General features: G+C 44.7%; 1 protein-coding gene across 5 annotated transcripts in view; it reads left to right on the top strand.

The window, feature by feature from the left end:
- Positions 1-19,795, top strand: part of EPHA5 (EPH receptor A5) — a 647,731-nt gene that overhangs the window by 441,600 nt on the left and 186,336 nt on the right. For all 5 annotated transcript variants that reach the window (XM_069235711.1, XM_069235720.1, XM_069235739.1 and 2 more), the window contains one exon: positions 19,166-19,290. In XM_069235711.1, the coding sequence (XP_069091812.1) occupies positions 19,166-19,290 (125 nt within the window). The remainder of the gene's footprint in view (positions 1-19,165; positions 19,291-19,795) is intronic.

The following is a 19,795-nucleotide window of genomic DNA, read 5'->3' as shown; positions in this document are numbered from 1 at the left end:
CGTGTGCTGACGTCATCAGACGTCACTCTAGCGGTTCGGGGTGGAAGGGGAAGCGATTCCCCTTCCATCCCTGCCTGGGGGGGCGGGAGGCCCATGGGGGGAGCCCTAATGCTTCCCCAATTGGCAAGGTCCAGGATGTAATGGTTACGTCCTTGGCACCCGAGTGGTGCAGCTGAGAAAATAACCGTTAGGTCATCTGCGCCCAAGGGGTTAAAATAGTTAACACAAGTACATAAATAGTAACTGGTCACTGAATTTTATTTTGCATATTTCAATTTTGCTTGAAGAAGTTCACCCTCCAATGATATTATCTTATTCACTCTGCAGAAGCCTTTACCCACCTGGCCCTTGTTTGTCTTTAAGAAGATTATTTATGAATTAATGAATATCACACTCTGTGGGGTTGGAGTTCTGTTGTTGCTAATTCATTTATTACCATAAAAAAACATAACTAGTGCAAGCTGTAGACTTGACTTAGCCTGCGATCTATGCATGCTCCTAGGCCTGATCACCAGGGGTCTCTGTTAGTGAGATGCGAGTATGCTGGTGGGGTAATGATCAGTTTTTTTGTGTGTTTTGCAATCTTTCTTTTGCAGTTTTTATGGCAGGCAGACAGAGGGGGTTATTCTAACTTTGGAGGAGGTGTTAATCCGTCCCAAAAGTGACGGAAAAGTGACGGATTTACCACCAGCCGTATTACGAGTCCATTATATCCTATGGAACTCGTAATACGGCTGGTGGTATATCCGTCACTTTACCGTCACTTTTGGGACGGATTAACACTCCTCCAAAGTTAGAATAACCCCCAGAGTCTTGCACAGGCAGACAAGCTGCTCAGACAGACAGAGGTTTGCACACACAGAGAGTCTCAGACTGAAAGGCTTGCACAGACAGACCGACAGACGTTTGCATTGGCAGACAGATATACTTGCACAGATAGACATACAGAGGCTTGCACAGACAGACACAGGCTTGCATAGATAGGCAGAGAGGCTTGAACAGATAGGTAGACTGATTTGCTTTGCTACTTTGTGTGCCAATGTGCACCCTGTGAAAGGGTAAAATGCAGTCACTCACAGTGAAGTTACCCAGTGGCTGAAGTGGGCTGATCCCTTGTCTCATGTTGTAGTGGGCAGAATCAAAATGTGAATGACACACCAACAGACCAATGGACAAAGATACCTGGCTGAAAGCTCCTTTAAAGAAGTGTATTAATACTTTTTAATTTTTTATTTTAAAGCAAAAGATTGTGACTAAGGACAGATCAAAAAAGAGCCCCAGTAGTGTAGGGTCATGGAAGAAAAGAGATATTAGGTGGAAACAAAACTAGGCCGCCTGGTTATTCGGCAGCTCCGCCAGTGACTACTTCCTAAGAAAAATGTTAGATATATACATTTTTAAACAAAACAAGTAGTGTTTATACTTGAAATATTTTATCTTGGTGAATTATGCCCTTCTCATACATTCGAGAGTGCATAGCTCCACTTCTTCACCCACATCCTTTTCATTAAAACACAGATGATACTGTGTACGACTGATACTTTAAAAAAATAATTTATCGAGCATGTACTGAGATACATTGCATACTTAACTCTGTACAAGTAATTGCATGGCTCGCACGCATGCGCGTCACAGTGGAAACCCTTACAGTGTGCAAGGAAAAAAAACCTGGAGCATTTACAATAGCCATAAAATATTTTCCGCATACATTCTATTCTTAGGCCTGCTTTAATTACAGCGCTTTTGGACAAAAGTATCACCTCTGGGGCTGCTCCTCACAACCTCTCTGAGTACTTGATTTCTTGTTTTTCACAGCTTGCTCTTCACAACGCAATTGCAGTAGATGGCTTAATTAAATTTATAGTTCTGTTCTACAGTATGTCTATAATTATGTTCGCGGTACAACATAAAGTATGCCATAAGTTAAAGTTGAGGCAGGTCGTGATTACAGAGGCATAAGCGCCTCGTTCATTATCCTGAGGTGAGAATAGAGAGGCCGCCGCCGGGGCCATATTTAACGTTCTCTGACAGGAATCCCTGGAGCCATTCTGAGGCACGTTCAGTGCACACGTGGAAGTATTTGAGAGCACAAGAGAACAAGGCAAAGGCAGGCTAGGGTCTAAACCTAGGCCTTTTTGAGAGTCACAACCCGAAGTATGAGAGGAACTCTTCAGCTGTGCATACTGTGTGTTTCGTCCACTGATCCGACTTTGGGAACATCCTTGTCCAGTTGGCATGGAATCCCTTCAACGGAACTATACACTATGCATTTCCTATTTGCTGCTGTGTCTTACTGTTCACTTAAGTTGCGTGTGACTTACTCTCACCACGGTACAAGGAAAACAATTCAGAACCTCGGCAAAATTAGATTTCGCTGTTCAGGTGTTCATCGTTCCCCTGCTGACAGTCTTTTCAATGCTATTTACTGCGGGTTGTCGCCCTCTTGTGGTTATTTATGGTGTAAGGTAGATGCATACAATGTCCTTGTAGAGGCAACTAAGCTTTCGCCAGGATTTGCTTATGTAATATAATACTCAAGAAAACTGTGAATTGGGCCAAACGTCTGCCAAGAAAGGCATTTTGCGAGAAACAAACAGATGGACTAAACCCGCTCAGCTTCCAGTTGCCAAAAATGAACTTCTGATCCATGGTCCTTTCATTTCCCAAGCAACATAATATTTGATTTCAAAATTTCCTGAAAGCACATGTATCACACTACTTTAATTAGCTAATCAAAAAGAAAAATACCTCTGGGGGAAAGTATTTTAGTTATTGAAGGCTGACATTAACATTTTGTGAGAATAACCCTTTCTCTTATTGAAACATTCAACTCCTGAACTGTTTGAAGCGGGCCCTTTTAGTGAAGTGATTGCCGCTGATATCTGGTGTGATGTGTAGATGCTGATTTAAAATCGCTGTCGGACAAACCCAACATTTCATCCTATGGTGTTTGTTGACTTGTGTACCAAATAATGTGCTTAGAATTTGCCAAGTTATGGCATATAAAGTGTTGTGGAACAATTTACTATTATAATGATGGAGGGACATAAACTATGCACGATTACCCAGTCAGTGTTTCTCATTTCAGCCAGTTGATTACTAATTTAGTGGTAGTTTAGAAAAAATGATGTACTTTTGTATATTTTGTGAATGTATCTCTGACATTTATAGAACAGATTTCCACTCTGGGAGTTCAGCGACAGCAGCAATTGCTGTCATTGCAGCTGTGGACCAATGGTAAACCACAAAATCAAAGCGTTTCACGAATGGTGTACAGTGAGAAGTGAACTTTGAAATTCTTTGTCTGATTCTTCAATGAATTAGTTATGTGAAACCCAGCATCCCAATGGTATAAATATTAGTATTTTATCCATCCCATTTTGGACTAGAGTCCTAACAAATATATAATAACTACCACAAGGATAATTTCACATTTATGCTGGTTTAATTAAAACATTTACAAAATGTGTGATTGACGTTTTCCCCTAATCACATGTGGATGTGCACCCCCAAATGTGTATTCGTGTGTCACATGTGCATTTTCAGAGAAAAAAGATGTTCCTGCCTGCACGACTGCCAACTTCTGCGGGGGTACAAGGGTTCTGGCCTCAGTATTATTTCAATTGCAGACCTGCTAACTCCCTTCACACTGTGCGGAGCCTACACAGTGTCATGGAAAACAAGCTGAAAACCACAGTAAAAAGTGGATTTCCAGCTCATTTCAGAGACTTTGATTGCCGGTCCATTAAGGGGCGAGAAAACAACCCAGGACATTAGCAACAGCCTCAGCAAGATTTATGTTTGGGGTGCAGCAGGGGCACATGTGACTCTAAGGCACTTTCGAGCATGATACCCCACCCTTTTCAATGCCCCACTCTTAGCTCACATTGAAAAAATGGTGTGCAACCAAGGGGCTCCACTCTTGAAGATGCAACACTGCCAGATCTCACATGCAGCATGTGCATCAGCATGTCAAACAAGAGTTGAAGATGAGCCACTTGAAAGTGCACAGACCTTTTATTGTCTCCTTGCCTTCAGCTGCTGCCATGACCACAGCACGAGTGTGGGTGCCATGTGACATCACACCATGGGACTGTCACTGTGATACGCAGTGAGGTTTTTTGTCAGCCCCCACTGCTTTATAGCAGTGTAAGTGTCAGCCTATTAGCACTCGGATTCACTGTGAGGCAACTCCCTATTGTGCAGATGAGTCGGTCTGTCAGTGATTGCTTTTTATAAACACAGTGCTACCACTGTGTAGCTTGAAGATGGAGTCTGTGCAACATGTCTTTTTTTAAAGCACATTAAGTGGTTACCGTGCCTTGGTATTTAATTAAAACTTTAAAAGACGCTGCTAACAGTGCATTAAATGGGCTGGAGCTGTCAGGTATTGAGTACCTGCCCTTCTTTGTTTTAAGATGGAGAGTCCCAGCAGGTCTCAGCAGAGGTGTAATACTTTTAATTGGAGAGTACCAGCACTTCTCAGTAGCAAACAGGTGCCCTGGAATAGGGTACATGCGGCTATAATTTTCCATTCCAAGCACTGGCTACAACACAGACAACTGTTTAGACTCAATCACTTTGAAATTGTCAAATGCAATTGTTATTTTGTCTTTGCATTTGTAGTTCATTTTTGTGACTGAATGTGGATGATTGACTGCTTCAGTTATGCGCTCATACCTTCTCACAGAAATTTTGAAGATGCGCAAACTTTGTGGCCATGCCAGCAGGAAGCAGAGAAGATAGTGTGTGTTGAGGGGGGGGGGGGGGGGGGGGGGGGAGAAAGGGGGCGGTGTGTGCTCCGAAGGAGCAGAGAAGGCAGAGAGAGGGAGGTGCTGTGTATGAGCATGGAAGGCAGTGTGTGTACAGAGGAAGTAAGGGCAGAGATATGACAATGAAATAAACATGGCTATCCAGACATAAAAACAGATACAATTGTATGCTTTTCACTCGTGGATAAGCCTACTTCACTCCCACCCCACCTTCAGTTCTTACAATTCTTTAATTTTGTCATGTGATCAGGGCCTCACCAATACTTTTGTGAACCTGGCTACTAAGGCTGCATGGGCGGTCTGCACAGAGACAGCACATCTCTTAAACACACATTCCACCACCACAGAAAATACAGATCTAGCAACTCGCGAGGTGCTGCCGGGTTTTACCCTGTGTCTATCTCCACAGGTCACACAGCCCCCTGGTGAAGAGACGTCACCACACAGTGAATTCTGAGGGCAACCTGAAACCCTGTTTTCAGCTCGTATGTGCTAGGGTGGGGTCTCTTAGAGCACAAGCCATGTTTTTCAACCTCTCCTGGTTTCGGACACGAACTCCGGAAGCTTTGTTTGTGTGTTTGGGAGGGTAGATGTGGCTCAAGTGCCCAGGCTCTGAAATTGCTCCAAACAGCCGCCCACGTTCACAGAACCCATTACCATTTTCAGAACCCGAACGCCTCCAAAGTCTCTTCTCATGCTGTCACCAATCAGCAGAGCATCACGCTGTGGAAATAATTCTCAGGTTGGCAGGTCCTGGGCCTCTGTGGCTTCAAGCTGTTGTTGGAGCAATTGAAAAGAATACCTTGCACATTGATTACCACTTGACTGTATGTTAGAGCAGATGTCATTCATTTATTTGTACCTATTTTATGAGTGTAACATTAGATTTAAGTCCATTGAAGGAATGCAAGCACTTAAAAGGACCTCCTCCGCGTTTGAGCTTTATTGTCAGGCCTAGGCCTTTCCCTTCCCTCTACATGGATGGTGGGTGCTACTCCACATGTAAGGTGTGGCTCTGTTGTTTTCTAATGAAGCATCTCTCCGTGGGGTGCATTTGTGAGAATATGTGTGTCCTGGCATCAGGGGTCGAGTCTGTGTCAAGTGTCAGTTCCTTTGTTTCGTGACCTGTGTACCAGTGTCAGGATCTAGTTTGTACATTCCTACTCGAGATTAGCTTCTCAGTTTTTGACTAAAAGGCATTCTTTTCTGAGGTCTGGGAAAGTAATCCTAGTCTAAAAGCAGCAAGTAATGTGTGTGTGTGGTTTGGAAGGGAAGCAGGGCGGACAAGGCTAATGCAAATTTATTAGGCGGGTCCCTTCTGCTTGCATTCCCTGTTATCTTAAGAACTAGTGAAGCTTGAACGAGAGCACATTCTGATGAAAGGATGGAGAAATTGTGTAGATTCTGTGAGTGTGTTGGTTGTATATAACTATTGGCTTTATGTAGTGTAGTGGCTGTAAATTGTGTGCCACATGTGACTTGATCAGTGGACTTAGAGGGTATTTTTGAGGGTTTTTTGGACAGATAGAAGTTTTTTTCAAAAGAATGCGAGTAGGATGGAGATAGGCAAAGATTGATGGTAAAAGTAAATGATGTTTGTATTGTGTGTAAAAATCACAACCGTTGAGTCTTGTGTGTTGCTGTGTATTTACACTTGTACTACCATGCTGTACATGAGCCATTTAACCCCCTGGCATGGATGTTGGGCCTCTTGCAGGGTTGCAGACGTTAGTAATTCTGCTTTATCAGTGGGCTCTTTGCCCCATGGTGTGAGTCAGTCCTACAGTGATCTTCATGACATATGCTTGGGTCAAGAGAGTTAGAACCTCCTGGGAGAGTCCACAGCAACTCTAACATGAGGGCTGCATAATAGTTATGTTTTGTGCATTTGTAGAGCACACCATCACACCGAGGGTATCCTTACCTCAGCAGGTGTGTGTGCCTACTCCTGCCTAGGATAGGGTGGCTAATTGAAAAGCCAGACCGTCAACTTCTTGCGGGTTTCAAGCAGGGAGGAGGAGGCTCTGATCTGGAGTGAGAAATCGTTCCATGCTTTAGGAGTGATGTAAAAGAACTTCCATTCTCCCAATCTGGTTCTGCATGCAGACAAGATGTGTGTGAGTAGGAGTCCTGCAGGTCAGAGTTTTTTGGGATGGTGGAAGAAGTGATGACTCCTCTGGTAGGTGGGGACTCAATTGCTTAGCACCCTGATTGAATTTGTAAGGAGTTTTAAATCAGTGTGCTTGTGTATCTGTAGCCAGTTGAGCTACCTGAGGCGTAGTGAGATGTGAGTTTTGTGTGGGAGTTTGAGGATGTTTGGCTGCTGAGTTCTGAATGGTTTGAAGTCTTGCGGGGAGTTGCTTTGTGATCCCAGCATAGAGGGTGTTCCAGTAGTCCAAGTTGCTGGTGACTGGGGTGAGTGACAGACTTTCTGGTGTGGCTTGAGGGTCATTGAAGATTTTCCTCAGCATCTTCAGCATGTGGAAGAAGAACTTGTGGGTCATGTTCAATTTGCTGTCAATGATGATTGTGAACATCTGCCATGGGTACTGGGTGAGAGTGTAATTCTGAGTTCGACCAATCTTCAGTTGAGTACCATGTTGAGATGTTCTTGCTATAAATCATTAATTCTGTCTTATTGATGTTGAGCTTGAGATAGTTGCCTTTGATCCACTAGCAACTTTGGTAATAGTGTCAGTGAACCTGTTACTTGTGTTGGGGGTCTTTTCTGAGAGGGAGAGTATGAGTTGTGTGCCGTTGGCATAGGGAAGGATGTTGATGTTGTATGTGCAGATGACACTGGTCAGAGGGGTAATGCATGCATTAAAAAGAGTGGGGCTAGGCAGTGTACCCTGTGGCACTCCACAGATGAGTTTGCAGGCTTCAGGGTGCAAGGTGCCAAGCTGACACCTTGTGTTCTAGCCATTAAAAAGGAGAAGGTCTGGCAGAGAGCGGATCTTTGGATGCCATTTTTGTGCAGGCACCTGAAGATGATGGGGTGTCAAATGCTGCAGAGAGGTCCAGGAGAATGAGGACTGCTGTGTTTACTCTGTCAAGGATCACATGGATGATGTCTGTGTGTGAGTGATGTTTCTGTATTGTTTACCTGAATCCAGACAGCGTGCCATCAAGGGGCTGGTGGTGGCTGAGGTGGTTGGTGAGGGATTGGTTGATTAGTTTCTCTGAGACCTTGGTCAGATATGATAGGAGGGAAATGGGTCTGAATTTGGAGCATTTGGCTGGGTGAGCCTGGGGTATGACTGGAGCGTGTTTCTATGTGTCCAAGAATGTTGCTTAATCAATGGAGGTGATGACGATTGGTGTTAGTGCTTTGCAGGTCGATGGGAGTCCTTTCTTGAAGTCGTAGTGAGGGCAAGGGTCAGGTGGTGATCCTGAATGGATGGTCTTCACTGTGCCTGAGGTTTCAATGGTTTTGATGGTGGGCTACAAGGTCAGGATCTGTTCTTTGGTCATAATGGGAATTTCAGTTGCAGCAGTGAGAGAGTCCAGTTGAGGGTGAAAGTTGACGTATTGTAGGTGATTTTTGTACAGAAGAATTCCCAGGACTTGATGCAAAGGTCTTGTGAGGGGGTGATGTTGTTAGAGGCATCAGAAGGTGCAGTGAAAATTTTATAATGGCATTGATTACTTGCTGCTGTTTGTGCCAGCGTCAATAAAGTCTGTGAGGGCTGTGCACTTGGTGGTGTATCTGCTGGTGGTCGCGTGTTAGGGAGGAGTGGAGGATGCCTTTATCAGTGGTGTCTTGACTTCTTCTCCATTTGCACTCCAGTTGATTGCAGTGTCATTTCGTCAGCCTGAGTTCTCTGTCTACCAGCTGGCCTGTGCTCATGCTCTTGCCATTGGGATATGCTGGAGGGGAGCCAGGGTGTCAGCACATATAGTGATCCAGTTGCTGATGTTCTTGATGGCTTTTGACAAGCTGCTGGTGTGCGCGGGCCGATGCCTGGAGAGGGTGGAAGCCCAGTCCTCTTCTGTGATGCTTTTCTAGCTGTGGTGGACAGATCTGGTGGTGTTAGGTCTGTGGTGGTGTGGAGTAGAATGCTGATACTGACAAGAGTGTAATCTGCAAAATTCACAGTGCTGGCTTGGCGACTGTGATGTTCATTGAGGAGAAAATCGGGTCCAATAGGTGTCTGGAGGTGTGGGTTTAGTAATGTGCTAGGCGAAGCCGAGGATTCAGATGTTGGGTTTAGCCATGTTTCCATGAAGAATAGCATGTCTAGAATGTGTTTGTGGAGCAGGTCCCGTAGTTCAGTGGTGTGTTTGGTGAGTAAGCAGTTGTTGAGGAACATGCATGTGAATGTGGCGTGTTATGTGGTTGGTCTGTGTGAGTGTGAGCAAAGGGGTGCTGTTCATCTGGGTGTGGTGGTTGCAGAGCGTGGGAGACTACATGAGAACTATGCAGGATATGCATGTGAATGCTCCCTCAATGTTGTGTGATGTGGTATGGCCGGCTTGAGAGTGTGAAGTAGTGTGGCAGGGTAGCGGGGGTAACAGGAGGACTAGGGTTCCTTGTGCCTAGTGATGTTCAGGCACAAACGGGCGCAAACAGACTTGCCTTTGGCACTCCAGCTGTCAATTCTGCTGTGTGTCTGCACTGCAGATGCTATAAAGTAGGTCCTTGCACGGTAAAAGAGCGCAGGGAGAGATATGAAGATGGACGATGGGAAACTGAGCCCTCTTTCTTGACCTCTTCTGTTAAGGACGGTTTTGATGGGAGACCAGTGATGTTACTTCCTATGCTTAAGGCGTAATGGGAAATGCAGTGATGGCATGTCATGTGCAGATGGGTGATGGGAAATGCAGTGATGTAACTTTCTGTACTGATGGATAATAGGGAAAGCCATCTATTCAAGGGCCATTCAAATATTTTCTGAGGTAATGACATTGATTTCAGCTCATTTGATACACACAATTACACCTCGAATTTAAGACATCAGTTATAGTACAATTACTCTAAGGGTATCCACTTTTTATTTAGTGGCACAGTCCACCTTACCGTGTGTCATCTCTCATGGAACACTGCATACATTGCTCATTGTGGTTTGGTTTCTTCAGCATGGTCAGTTTCAAAGGATGTATCCCATTCGTCACTGAACCAACACATGCATGTTTGCCAAATTAATCCTGTCCCCTTTTTAGGTCAAACCCTTCCGGACAGCTGTCTCATTGCAAAAGACGTAATGGAGACGTGGTGATAGGTGACCTGGAAAGCAATGCCACCCATTGCTTTTCATTGTCTTTTTCTTTTGCCACTCTTATTTTCCTGCTGTCTGTTCAATGGTTATACTGGTTTTAGTCTGTCTATTTAGTCTTTGTCCCTTGTGTGGAGCATAGCCCATTTGCCATCTCTCTGACTGCCTCCTTTTATCCTTCCGCAAGTGTCTGCTTTTCAGGATCCTTTTTCCTTTTTCTAAAATCACTCTATGAGAGTGCATGTATTTCCCCATTCTTTGTATTTCCCCACTCTTTGCAGCACATTTGTTTTTATAACATTATAAAAACGTTATTTTCCACAACTCTGTCCTTTGAGCTGCTCTTAAGTAAATGTTCACTTTTATACAGCTTCACCCTTTAAGCAGCTTTCCCATATGCTTTAACTCTATGTTGTGCTATCTCTTGTTGATTCACTTTCTCCTCCATTCCACATTGCTCTGTTTCCATTCCCTTCCCTCCCTGTGTTCTTCATATTGCTTCTCCCACCCATGCACACCGTGGTTCTTCCACCTGCACACCTTCAAGTTTCTTCTGCGTGCCCTCTCTGTTGCTCTCCCCTGCCCTCCTGTTGCTTCCCTACTGCCTGGAGTTTCCACCTTCTGTGTTGTTTCCCATTTGTGTGTTCTTTACCATCACCTACCTCTGTTACCAGTTTTTGTTTGCAAAAAGTGATTACGTCATTTTATAGGCATGTGCATGCTTGGTGCACTCATCCTATTTATAAACCAAGCAACGCAGCATCATAGATGATGTGCACCATGGCTAGAACCAGTTTCAGATCCAGTAGATCCTAAATGTGAGACCAATTGGCTCTGCCAATCATTGTTCTTTTTACCAGACCGAAGTGAGTGTTCCTGTTGGCCCAGCAGTCACACCATCAGTATCACCACCACATCTCAATGAGGGCGGAGCTTGCCTGGCTGCAAGATGGCCGCGTGTTAGCAGAGCTCTGCTGGCCACTTCAATCCGCCATGAAATCCTGTGGCTGCAGAACATATGACCCCTATCGCATATACCGCTGCACTCCATGCAGGGACTTGCAAAACCAGCAAACTGGCATTCCTGAAGCGCTCTTGAGACTACGGAGGCCGGAGGAGTCGACACCGCATCGCAGACCTGGTGGCGGCTCACGCAGCCTGGAGTGAGTCTGGGACGGATCGGAGGCTGATGCGGTGCAGAGGGAGGCCCGGTCCGGTGGGGCTCCTCACCGCGAGACTGCAGAGAGCTTGCCCAAGATCCCATACGCTATGCTCGGCCTGACACGGGCAGAGGCGAGGATGGTCCAGTGACGTAGGTTGGGCGAGGGTTGAGGAATGAGGCAGTGGAGCAGTGGTGATCCTGGAGGTGGACTACATGGCCTGTGGTGAGGCCGGATGTGGGCGGAGAGTTGGGTAGGTGGGGTGCTGTGGCCCACGGGACTCCCAAAATAGCTCGGCCTGACACGGGAGGAAGTGAGGTCGGGCCAAAGACAGAGGATCGGCACAGGAGAGACGTGAGGCAGCAAGGCTGAAGGAGCATTCGAGGTGGCCTGCGCGGCTTAAGACAAGGTGGGGATGGCATGGTGTCCCCCAGCTGACAAGCGGAGGCCCTGACAGGCGCGACTCTACACGCTCCTTGCTGTGAGGTCTTAGAGAGCTTCTGTGGCCCAATATTGGCTGTGTGGGGCCCGGCAGAAGCGGGCGCATGGTGAGATTGGCGTTGGAGCTTTGTTGTGTGGAAGAGCGCCTCATGGAGGCAGAAAAGGTGTTGAAGGCGGATTGCGGAGGGCCGACGAAGGTGCAGGCATGATGGTGAGCAGTGCAATCTGACACCTGCCCCCTGTGATGAGCTGCTGTGGCCGCTCTTGTGGGAGTTGTTAAGGGTACAGATACCACTGAGCAAAGGCTAAAGTTGCTCCTCATCAATGCAGAGACATAGGGGCCCGAGACGCCCATCCCATTATACATCACTGCAATAGTGGCATCCTTCTGTGGCGCCTGTTGGGAGAGTGCATCCTATGAATCAGCCAAAGTGTAAACCATGGGCAAAACTGATAAAAATCAGCCTAAATTGAACTTTGACCAGCGAAAACCACAGAAAACTGCTGCGGAGCGAGCAGCGGCGGATGTGCCTGAAAGAGAGTGCCTCAGGGGGGAGAACTGGAGCTGAGGCAGATACTAGCCGTAATGCGGCAAAGTCTGGCCCAAATAGATAGTAAGATTGACTCTCTCTCCTTCAGAATGGACAGGATGACAGAGAGGCCAGTCTGAGAGACGCATTTCTGACGTAGAGGACGGCCAGTTAACTATGTCCACTAGTCGGGCCAAGATGAATAAAGCACTGATGGCTCTACAGACAAAAGTAGATGGTTTAGAAGCTAGATCCCACAGGAATAATCTCCACATTGTGGGTGTAGCGGAATCCACTAACATTGACAGCATGGAAGGCTACATAGAATGCCTGCACGTTCATCTGCTGGGTTGTGATGTTTTCCAGTCTATTTATGGTCGATAGAGTTCATCATTTGCTGGCGGCCCGGCTGCCCACGGGTGCCCCACCAAGACCTAAAATAGCCAAATGATTGAATTACAGAGACTGTGGTGCTGCATTGCGACGAGCCAGAGAGCTCAAAACCCTTCAACATGAAAAGATTACGATTTTGCTTTATCCAGACTTTACACAACAAGTGCAAGAGGCAAGATGACAATATATCCCAGGGAAGCGACAGCTACGAGAGCTATGACTGGAATACCGCATGTTGTACCGGGCCAAGCTCCGGGTGATGGTGGAGGGTAAGCTGCTCCTCTTCACAGATCATATTCTCCTTACCAAATTCATGAAGCAACTGGTGGCCCGAGGGGGGAATGAGAAATTGTAGACACCCCCCCATTAGATGGCTGTGACTAGAATATTTGAGACTGCAGGTGGCAGGAGGAAGAAAGTGCCTGCGTATGCTGGATGAGGAGGGCATGGGGCTGATAACAAAGCAACCAGGACAAATAACGGTAGGACTTGGAGTGTTTTAATGGTGCACTAACTTTAGGCAGTGGTAAAGCGTAGTAAGACATAAAAGGTACAGAGGGGGGACTTACGATGTATAACACACAGTAACTAGATATTGGCATCACAGTAAGATAGGTGGCTGGCACCACATGGACGATAAAGCTCAGCCGAACATCCACCCTAGCGAGTGGAACACTTATTGAACCAAGGGGGTGTTACTTTTGTTTAATTGGCGGGTGGGGGGCGGGATGTGTAATTGTGGACAGACGAGTTGAGGTAAATGCCTGTTGTGGGTGGGAGGGAGGGGATTCACAGAGTTTTCAGTTAAGATGGTTGTCCTAGTAAAGCAATTGCAGACTCACACACACAATAAGGCAGGCACCATGATTTACACATTATGTAGCTAATGACAAACTCCACTTCAGAACAAGACACTGGCAAGGGTTAGGACATCTTGAGAATGGTCACATGGAACGTTAGAGGATTACATGATACCAGAAAGGTGAGAAAGGTAGTGGCCTACTTACAGAGGCACAGAGTGGACCTACCTCTTTTACAGAAAACCACGTCTCAATAGCATGCCTCTAACCACTGCCTTCACTTTAACAACTCAGTCAGACATGTACCATTTTTTGTAGGTGAGTTTATTCTTGTCAAATGCCCATTTATATGGCTAAGTATATCATACCTAATATCTAATTCCTTTAGGCCTATGGTGAACGCATAATCTTCTCATTGCAGAAGATTTTGTTCAAGCAGACAATGTTTCATAGATAGTGTGAACCTGGATGTGTAATTCAGCTGCATGCACTACTCAGCAACATTGAGCGCAGGACTTCAGAAAGTGTTAGGGTAATACATTGAGCTGATATTATGCATGCTTTGTGTACGCAATGGCATACCTTGCACACCTTTTTATGCAGCTGTCAGTCCATGAGAAACTTGATTAAAATTAGTAATTCTTGTCAAAAATATGCATATTGTGCATGTTTGAAATATACAGTTACCCTCCCTAAGCACAACACATTCCTCTTCACCTTAATTACCTTTCCAAGTCAACCTTCTGCCAACACCAACCACAATGCACTTTCTGTCATTGTTTAACACCATCCACAAACCCCACTGCCTTCATTGTCCACAACTAGCCAGAACCAAATACCTCTTTTGGTCCTCCTATTATTCATGCCTCTGTAAAAGTTGTCATCCTCCCGGATCCCCTTTACTTTAATTAAAGCCCTCCCAGTGCTTAATTTGTCAAAAAAAAAAAATGCAAGGTCCCTCCTCAGGAAGCATCTGTAGCTTCCAACACATTTTGCCCCTGCCAGCAATGCCAGTGACAGTACCAACACAGCTACTCTCCATCACACTCCTACAGGTGTGACAATTCAGACTATTCCAGGACCCTAAAGCAAAAGGAATAGTTTAGGTGGTAGGGATTAGTCATTTTAATCTATATTGAGTTAGTTAACAACTATTATTAAACTCATTCTAAATAAGACAAACGGCGCCACCATGTGGCAGACTGTCATAAATGCCAGTGTTGATACTCAAGTGCCAGTGCTGAGGACCGGAAACTACCAGCTCAAATTTAAGCACTGTTCCCTCTTTGCCCTGCTCTCCTTTACTGTCCTCAAGTGGCCTGGCCCCTTCTCCCGTTTATCCATGTCCTCCACCAAAGGACAAAACATGACTTTCAACCAGTGCTTAATTTGTAAATAAAAAGGTGCCGGTGCTCAAAGCTCTCCTCTTAAACATGCGGCTGCTGTAATTAAAAGTGGGAGCACATAATAGTGAGGCAGCGTAATCTTGAAACCACCTCGGGCCTCTTCAGTCCATTTACAGCCACTCCCTGCCCCTTCAGCTCACTCTGTCAACTTTCTGGTTTTCCCCTTACTGACGCTTTTTCGTTTTACTCTTCCTCTGTCTTTCCCACGTGTCTTTTGCTCGCATTAAATGCTTGAGGCAGAAAACTAAGCGTCGCCCCTCAGAAATAAGTGCTGTTGCTCCGCACTGGAAACAACAAGCAAAAAGTAAGCACTGCTTTCAACTAATATGTCTCTCTGCAGCAACTCACGTTGCATTGGACAGAACTGTTTGTAGCACATAGCATTACCGGGGTTTGGTTCAAACACATGACTCAACCTTATTTCTTTTAAAAACTGCAAGATTCTGAAAACAGGATACATTTCTTAAATTTAGTATGTGTTATGCTCAACTAAAAAAGTCAAAGCGAACTCACGTCTTTTTTTGTTATGAAGACCAACGTTGAACTACTAGAAAATGGGGGAATGGCAGATTATTTGATCCTTCCGATGTTAGCAACGTCTTGAACAGTTTCTTGATATGTGTTTTCATCAGCGGTAACACTTGCTATTTCGAGCACATAAAAGGGCCAAAAGTATGTCACACAGTGCTATAAAAGTGCATGTTACAGAAGTGCATTCGTTTCATCATATATACCTCGTGTGGAAACCTGACGCTGAATTCCAGGCAAACAATTCAAAGCACTTTACAGTCTGCAATAAAGGTGGATGATTAAGATTTGGACTGGAAAAGAGCTCTTAGCATATGGCTTCGAGTGGCTGGGGACTGCCTTGGTCAGTCAAGGTTTTATAGTTTTTGCCCCAGCGTCCTATGACGCTAGGAAACCGATGTTTGCTGAAGGAAGTGCAGGGTTAAGAGCAGCTGGGACTAGATGCCATAAATCTGTGACTGGCCGATCATCTCCCTGCGGCCTGTCACCATCTGGTAACTGAAGTAGGTGAGAGGAGATCTGCTGTGCTTTCTTCCTGCCTATACTCACAGTATTCTTTAGAAATATAACAGGCAAAAATCCCAAGCCTCCCCTCTTCCCTGCATTGCCAGAGCTACATGGTTTTAGGGCTGGATTGTACTAGCTACTGCCAACAACATACATAAAATGTGCTTTGAGGCTCCCCATTCCAGCATTGTTTTTCTTTGTCCATCCTCTTTCAGCAGGGTTGGACTGGAAACCCAAAGCAGCCCTGGCAAATTTTGTCAGACCAGCCCCCATAGGGTGCATAGGGTGCAAGCTTGAGCACTACAACATTGCTTGGGTGGGTTCCACTGGCAAATTTCTCTAATTGCTAGGGAAGGGGAACTAGCTTTACGAGTGGTGAGGTATTTTGGTGGAATAAAACAGACGCTGAGACATCAATGATGTGTTGTGTGGCATATCTCTAGTGGGGTTTTACCTCCCCATTTCAAACTTTCCAGCTTGGATCTGATTATCTGCATAATAACAGTCTGCACTACCATGACAGCAGATTTGCCGTCTTTCCAGCTAGATTTCGAATGCATATTTCACCATATTGTTTCCCAGTGCAATGTACCCTTGAAAAGAGTTGTAATTTTGCACAACTTTTAAATGTGGATTTGGGAACCACAATCTTTTTGTGCCTGATGCAAAATTCCAGGGCCAATGAGAATGACTACCTAATAGTTAATGATAGTTCAAAATTAGATTTGTAAGTCATAGATTTCTTGACAATTTTCCCTTCACAAAAGGGTTTAAGAGCTAACAACCTAGAGGAGTGCCATCTCACCGAGGGACTGGATGAGAAAAACTCCAAAGAGCGATTCCTTTTAGCATAAAAAGGCCTAGCACCATACATTACACTAATTAGGGGGTTCTCGTTCTCAGCCCTATTGGCTTGGCTAATATGATCTATTACATACATTTTATATATTCTCTACTGCCTTGGTGCATGGGACATTGACTCTCATCGGACTCATTAAGGCGACTTCCTTTTCAAAGTATAGTTGGCTCTGATCTTTGCTTGATGATTACCGAAGACTGACCTGATTTTACATGTTCTTGAAGCCCTGAAGAAGTCTTTTTTTACAAGACGAAACACACGTTGGCTGTTTGTACATCGTGGTAATTGTGTACAGAACATCTTGGAACGTTTGAAATCTGAATGTCTTGCAGCTGCTTGGACATTATGTTGATAGTGTAATTACAACCTGGAATTTCGAGATGGACACTGTTTTATATTATTTTATATTGCTGATTTATAAATCAAAAAGGAAAATTGTAAAGAAATCTGTGACTTACAAATCTAATTTTGAACTATCTTTAATGTGATTATTTGTCTTGTGCTCCAGACTTTTGCACAGTAATATATCCTGTATGTGAGGTGTTTCGATTTAATGGTTTATGACCAACGTTTTGCCCTTATAGTGTCAGATGTTGCAGTGTCTTAGCATATAGGATGCTCAGGTTTCAAAGTGGTAGATGTATATGGTTGGGATGGCCTAGAAAGGCAGTGTGGATTATTTGGTAGTGTTTTGGTTTCATATGTGATTGCCTAAGGCTGATCATATGTCTCTGTAGGTTTGCAGCTGCAGAGGTGTCAATCCCCTTGTACCAATGAAGGCATGTCCCTTTGGATGTGGAGCTGCGCTTATACCTATATGTGAAGTGAAGAGACTGAGAGATAGCTGTGTGTGCTTTTGCCTACAGTGTTCCATGAATCACGGCATCCTTTGCAGCAATGCTGAGGAGTCTTAGGCAGATGGCATAAGCTAGAGTGTACTCCCAATTGTTTACAAGGTGTGCTTTTAATGGCTGTGTCTCAGAGAGCAATAAAACTGACAAAGGCTTGGGATGTTGTAGTCCTCAAAGAAGTTCGCCTACTGCCACATTTTTGTAGAAGGTTACGTAATCAAGAGAGGTTAAAGCGTGCTGATAGCGTCCCATTGAGGCAGGGGAAATAAACATTTTGTTTAGGAGAGGGAGATGATGCGTTACTTAAAAGTTATATGGATAAATCCTAAAAAGAATAAGTGCTTGATCAGGCTTCTTGGCAGGGAGGTTGGGAATAGCATCGAAGGAGGCATGGAGAGGGCAGGGGGGAGGAGAGTTTCAGTAACTTGAGTTAAATGATGACAATGTGAACTCAGTCCCTGAAGCTGAGGTGCCTTCGTTGGCTGCTATGATCAATTCCATTTAATTGATTTTGCATATGAAGAGATTGAGCAGGTGGTAGTATACATTTTATGGTTTGGGGTCCTTTGTTGAAAGCGATCTTAAAAGAGCTTTGCATGTTTCTGAAGACCTCTTTGAGTTTGTTGAGGGCGGACGAAGTCTTAGTGCTAAATAATTATTTTATGAATATGGTTTTGAAGTATTCAAGCTGAGCTACATTCCTCTTTACCTTGTCGGATATTGAATTTAATTGGCACAGCGGTGTCACCTCTGCATGATTTTACTAAGAATTCCAGACACAAATAGGTATAAGGGGTTACTTTAAGAAAAGCAGAGCTGCACTCATTGCAGCACCACTTTCCTTGCGCCCCTTAGGACCCCCCTACTGCCACCATGTGTTTGCCATATTTAAAATGCGGCACACCTTGGCACGGGTTAGGTGGCAATAGCAACAGAATTCCTGACGCTCTTGATGTACTTTGCAGGAGTAGCACCAAAATATTGGTGCTACGCCTGCAGAGTACATAGGGGCCCATTGTATTCAATTGCATGCTCCCTTTTAACGCCTGCTCTGATCAGGTGTTAAAAGTGCAGAAAGAAATGGCGCAAGGAAATCTATTAGATTTCCTTGCGCATTTTTTTCAGCCCCCCCCTTAACGGGGGAACACCCCCCTTGCATACATTGTGCCTGGTGCAGGCATGATGTGGTGCAAGGGTTTACAAAGTGCTGCAATGCATGCATTGTTCCACTTTGTAAATATGGCGTTGGGAAAAAGCCACCTTAGCGCCGCATTAGCATCAAAGAAATTATGCTATGGCTGTGCTAAGGTGGTGCTAGGGCCTCTTTAATCGGCTCTAAGTTTTCATGAAAATAAAGGCAGCTTCCGATAGTTATAGAACCTTGCTTGAGTAATCAGCTTTATTTTGTGTTGGAGATCAGTTTAACTCCCAGGCCTTCTACAGTCACCATGCCTATGCAACAAAATAAAGGACTTAGGCGGCATTCTTTGTTCGACACTAGAGGAAATCACATAGCGATAGTGTGATAGCAGGGAATACTAAGGAGTGTAAAATTAAATGCAAGAATGGCGGAGATCGAGGCAGGGCAGTGAGTGTCTTGAATAGAAATAAACTGTGAATTCAAAATTTGTGAACTATGCATAAAAGAGATAAATTTCACTAATTGACTGATTTATTAAGGAACACTGTGTCTTTTTTCCAGCACCATCCCCGATCAGCCTAGTGAAGAAAGGCAAGATAGCCAAAAACAGCATTTCTCTGTCATGGCAAGAACCCGACCGCCCTAATGGTATCATTCTGGAGTATGAGATCAAATATTTTGAGAAGGTATGACTGTTTTTGATTGTGTGTTTACTGTCTTTTGTCAGGACTTCGCATTTTCGAAATGTCGGGGATGGGGATTTATTAAATTTGATATTCACTATTAATTGATTGCTGCTTCAGCAAAAACAGATGTGAACTCCTAGAAAAATCAGACTCCTTTTTCTTCTAAGAGCAGTGGCACAGAAGTGGGAATTTTACCAGTGTGAACTCTGATAAAATTCCCGCTTCTCTGCCATTTTTAATACTTCAAAGATTTTGTTTTGGCTTGGCTTACATGGAACAAAACGAATGAACACGAAACAGAAAAAAATGACACAGCTATAAAGAGATTCCAGTGTATAATGCTTTAGCTGGCAAGGGCTTCAGAAGTGTTCCTGTAGGCTTTTTCATGCCGCCTGCTTTAGATTTCCAAAAATAACTATGCAGCTGTAAGCATATTTCCAACACTAAGGAACAGGGTTGGTCAAGGCACACATTTCAGTTTGAGATGCTTTGAGCAGATTGGTAT

Source organism: Pleurodeles waltl, chromosome 1_2, assembly GCF_031143425.1.
Source record: "Pleurodeles waltl isolate 20211129_DDA chromosome 1_2, aPleWal1.hap1.20221129, whole genome shotgun sequence".
NCBI lineage: Eukaryota > Metazoa > Chordata > Amphibia > Caudata > Salamandridae > Pleurodeles > Pleurodeles waltl.
This window is presented reverse-complemented; position numbering and strand designations above follow the sequence as displayed.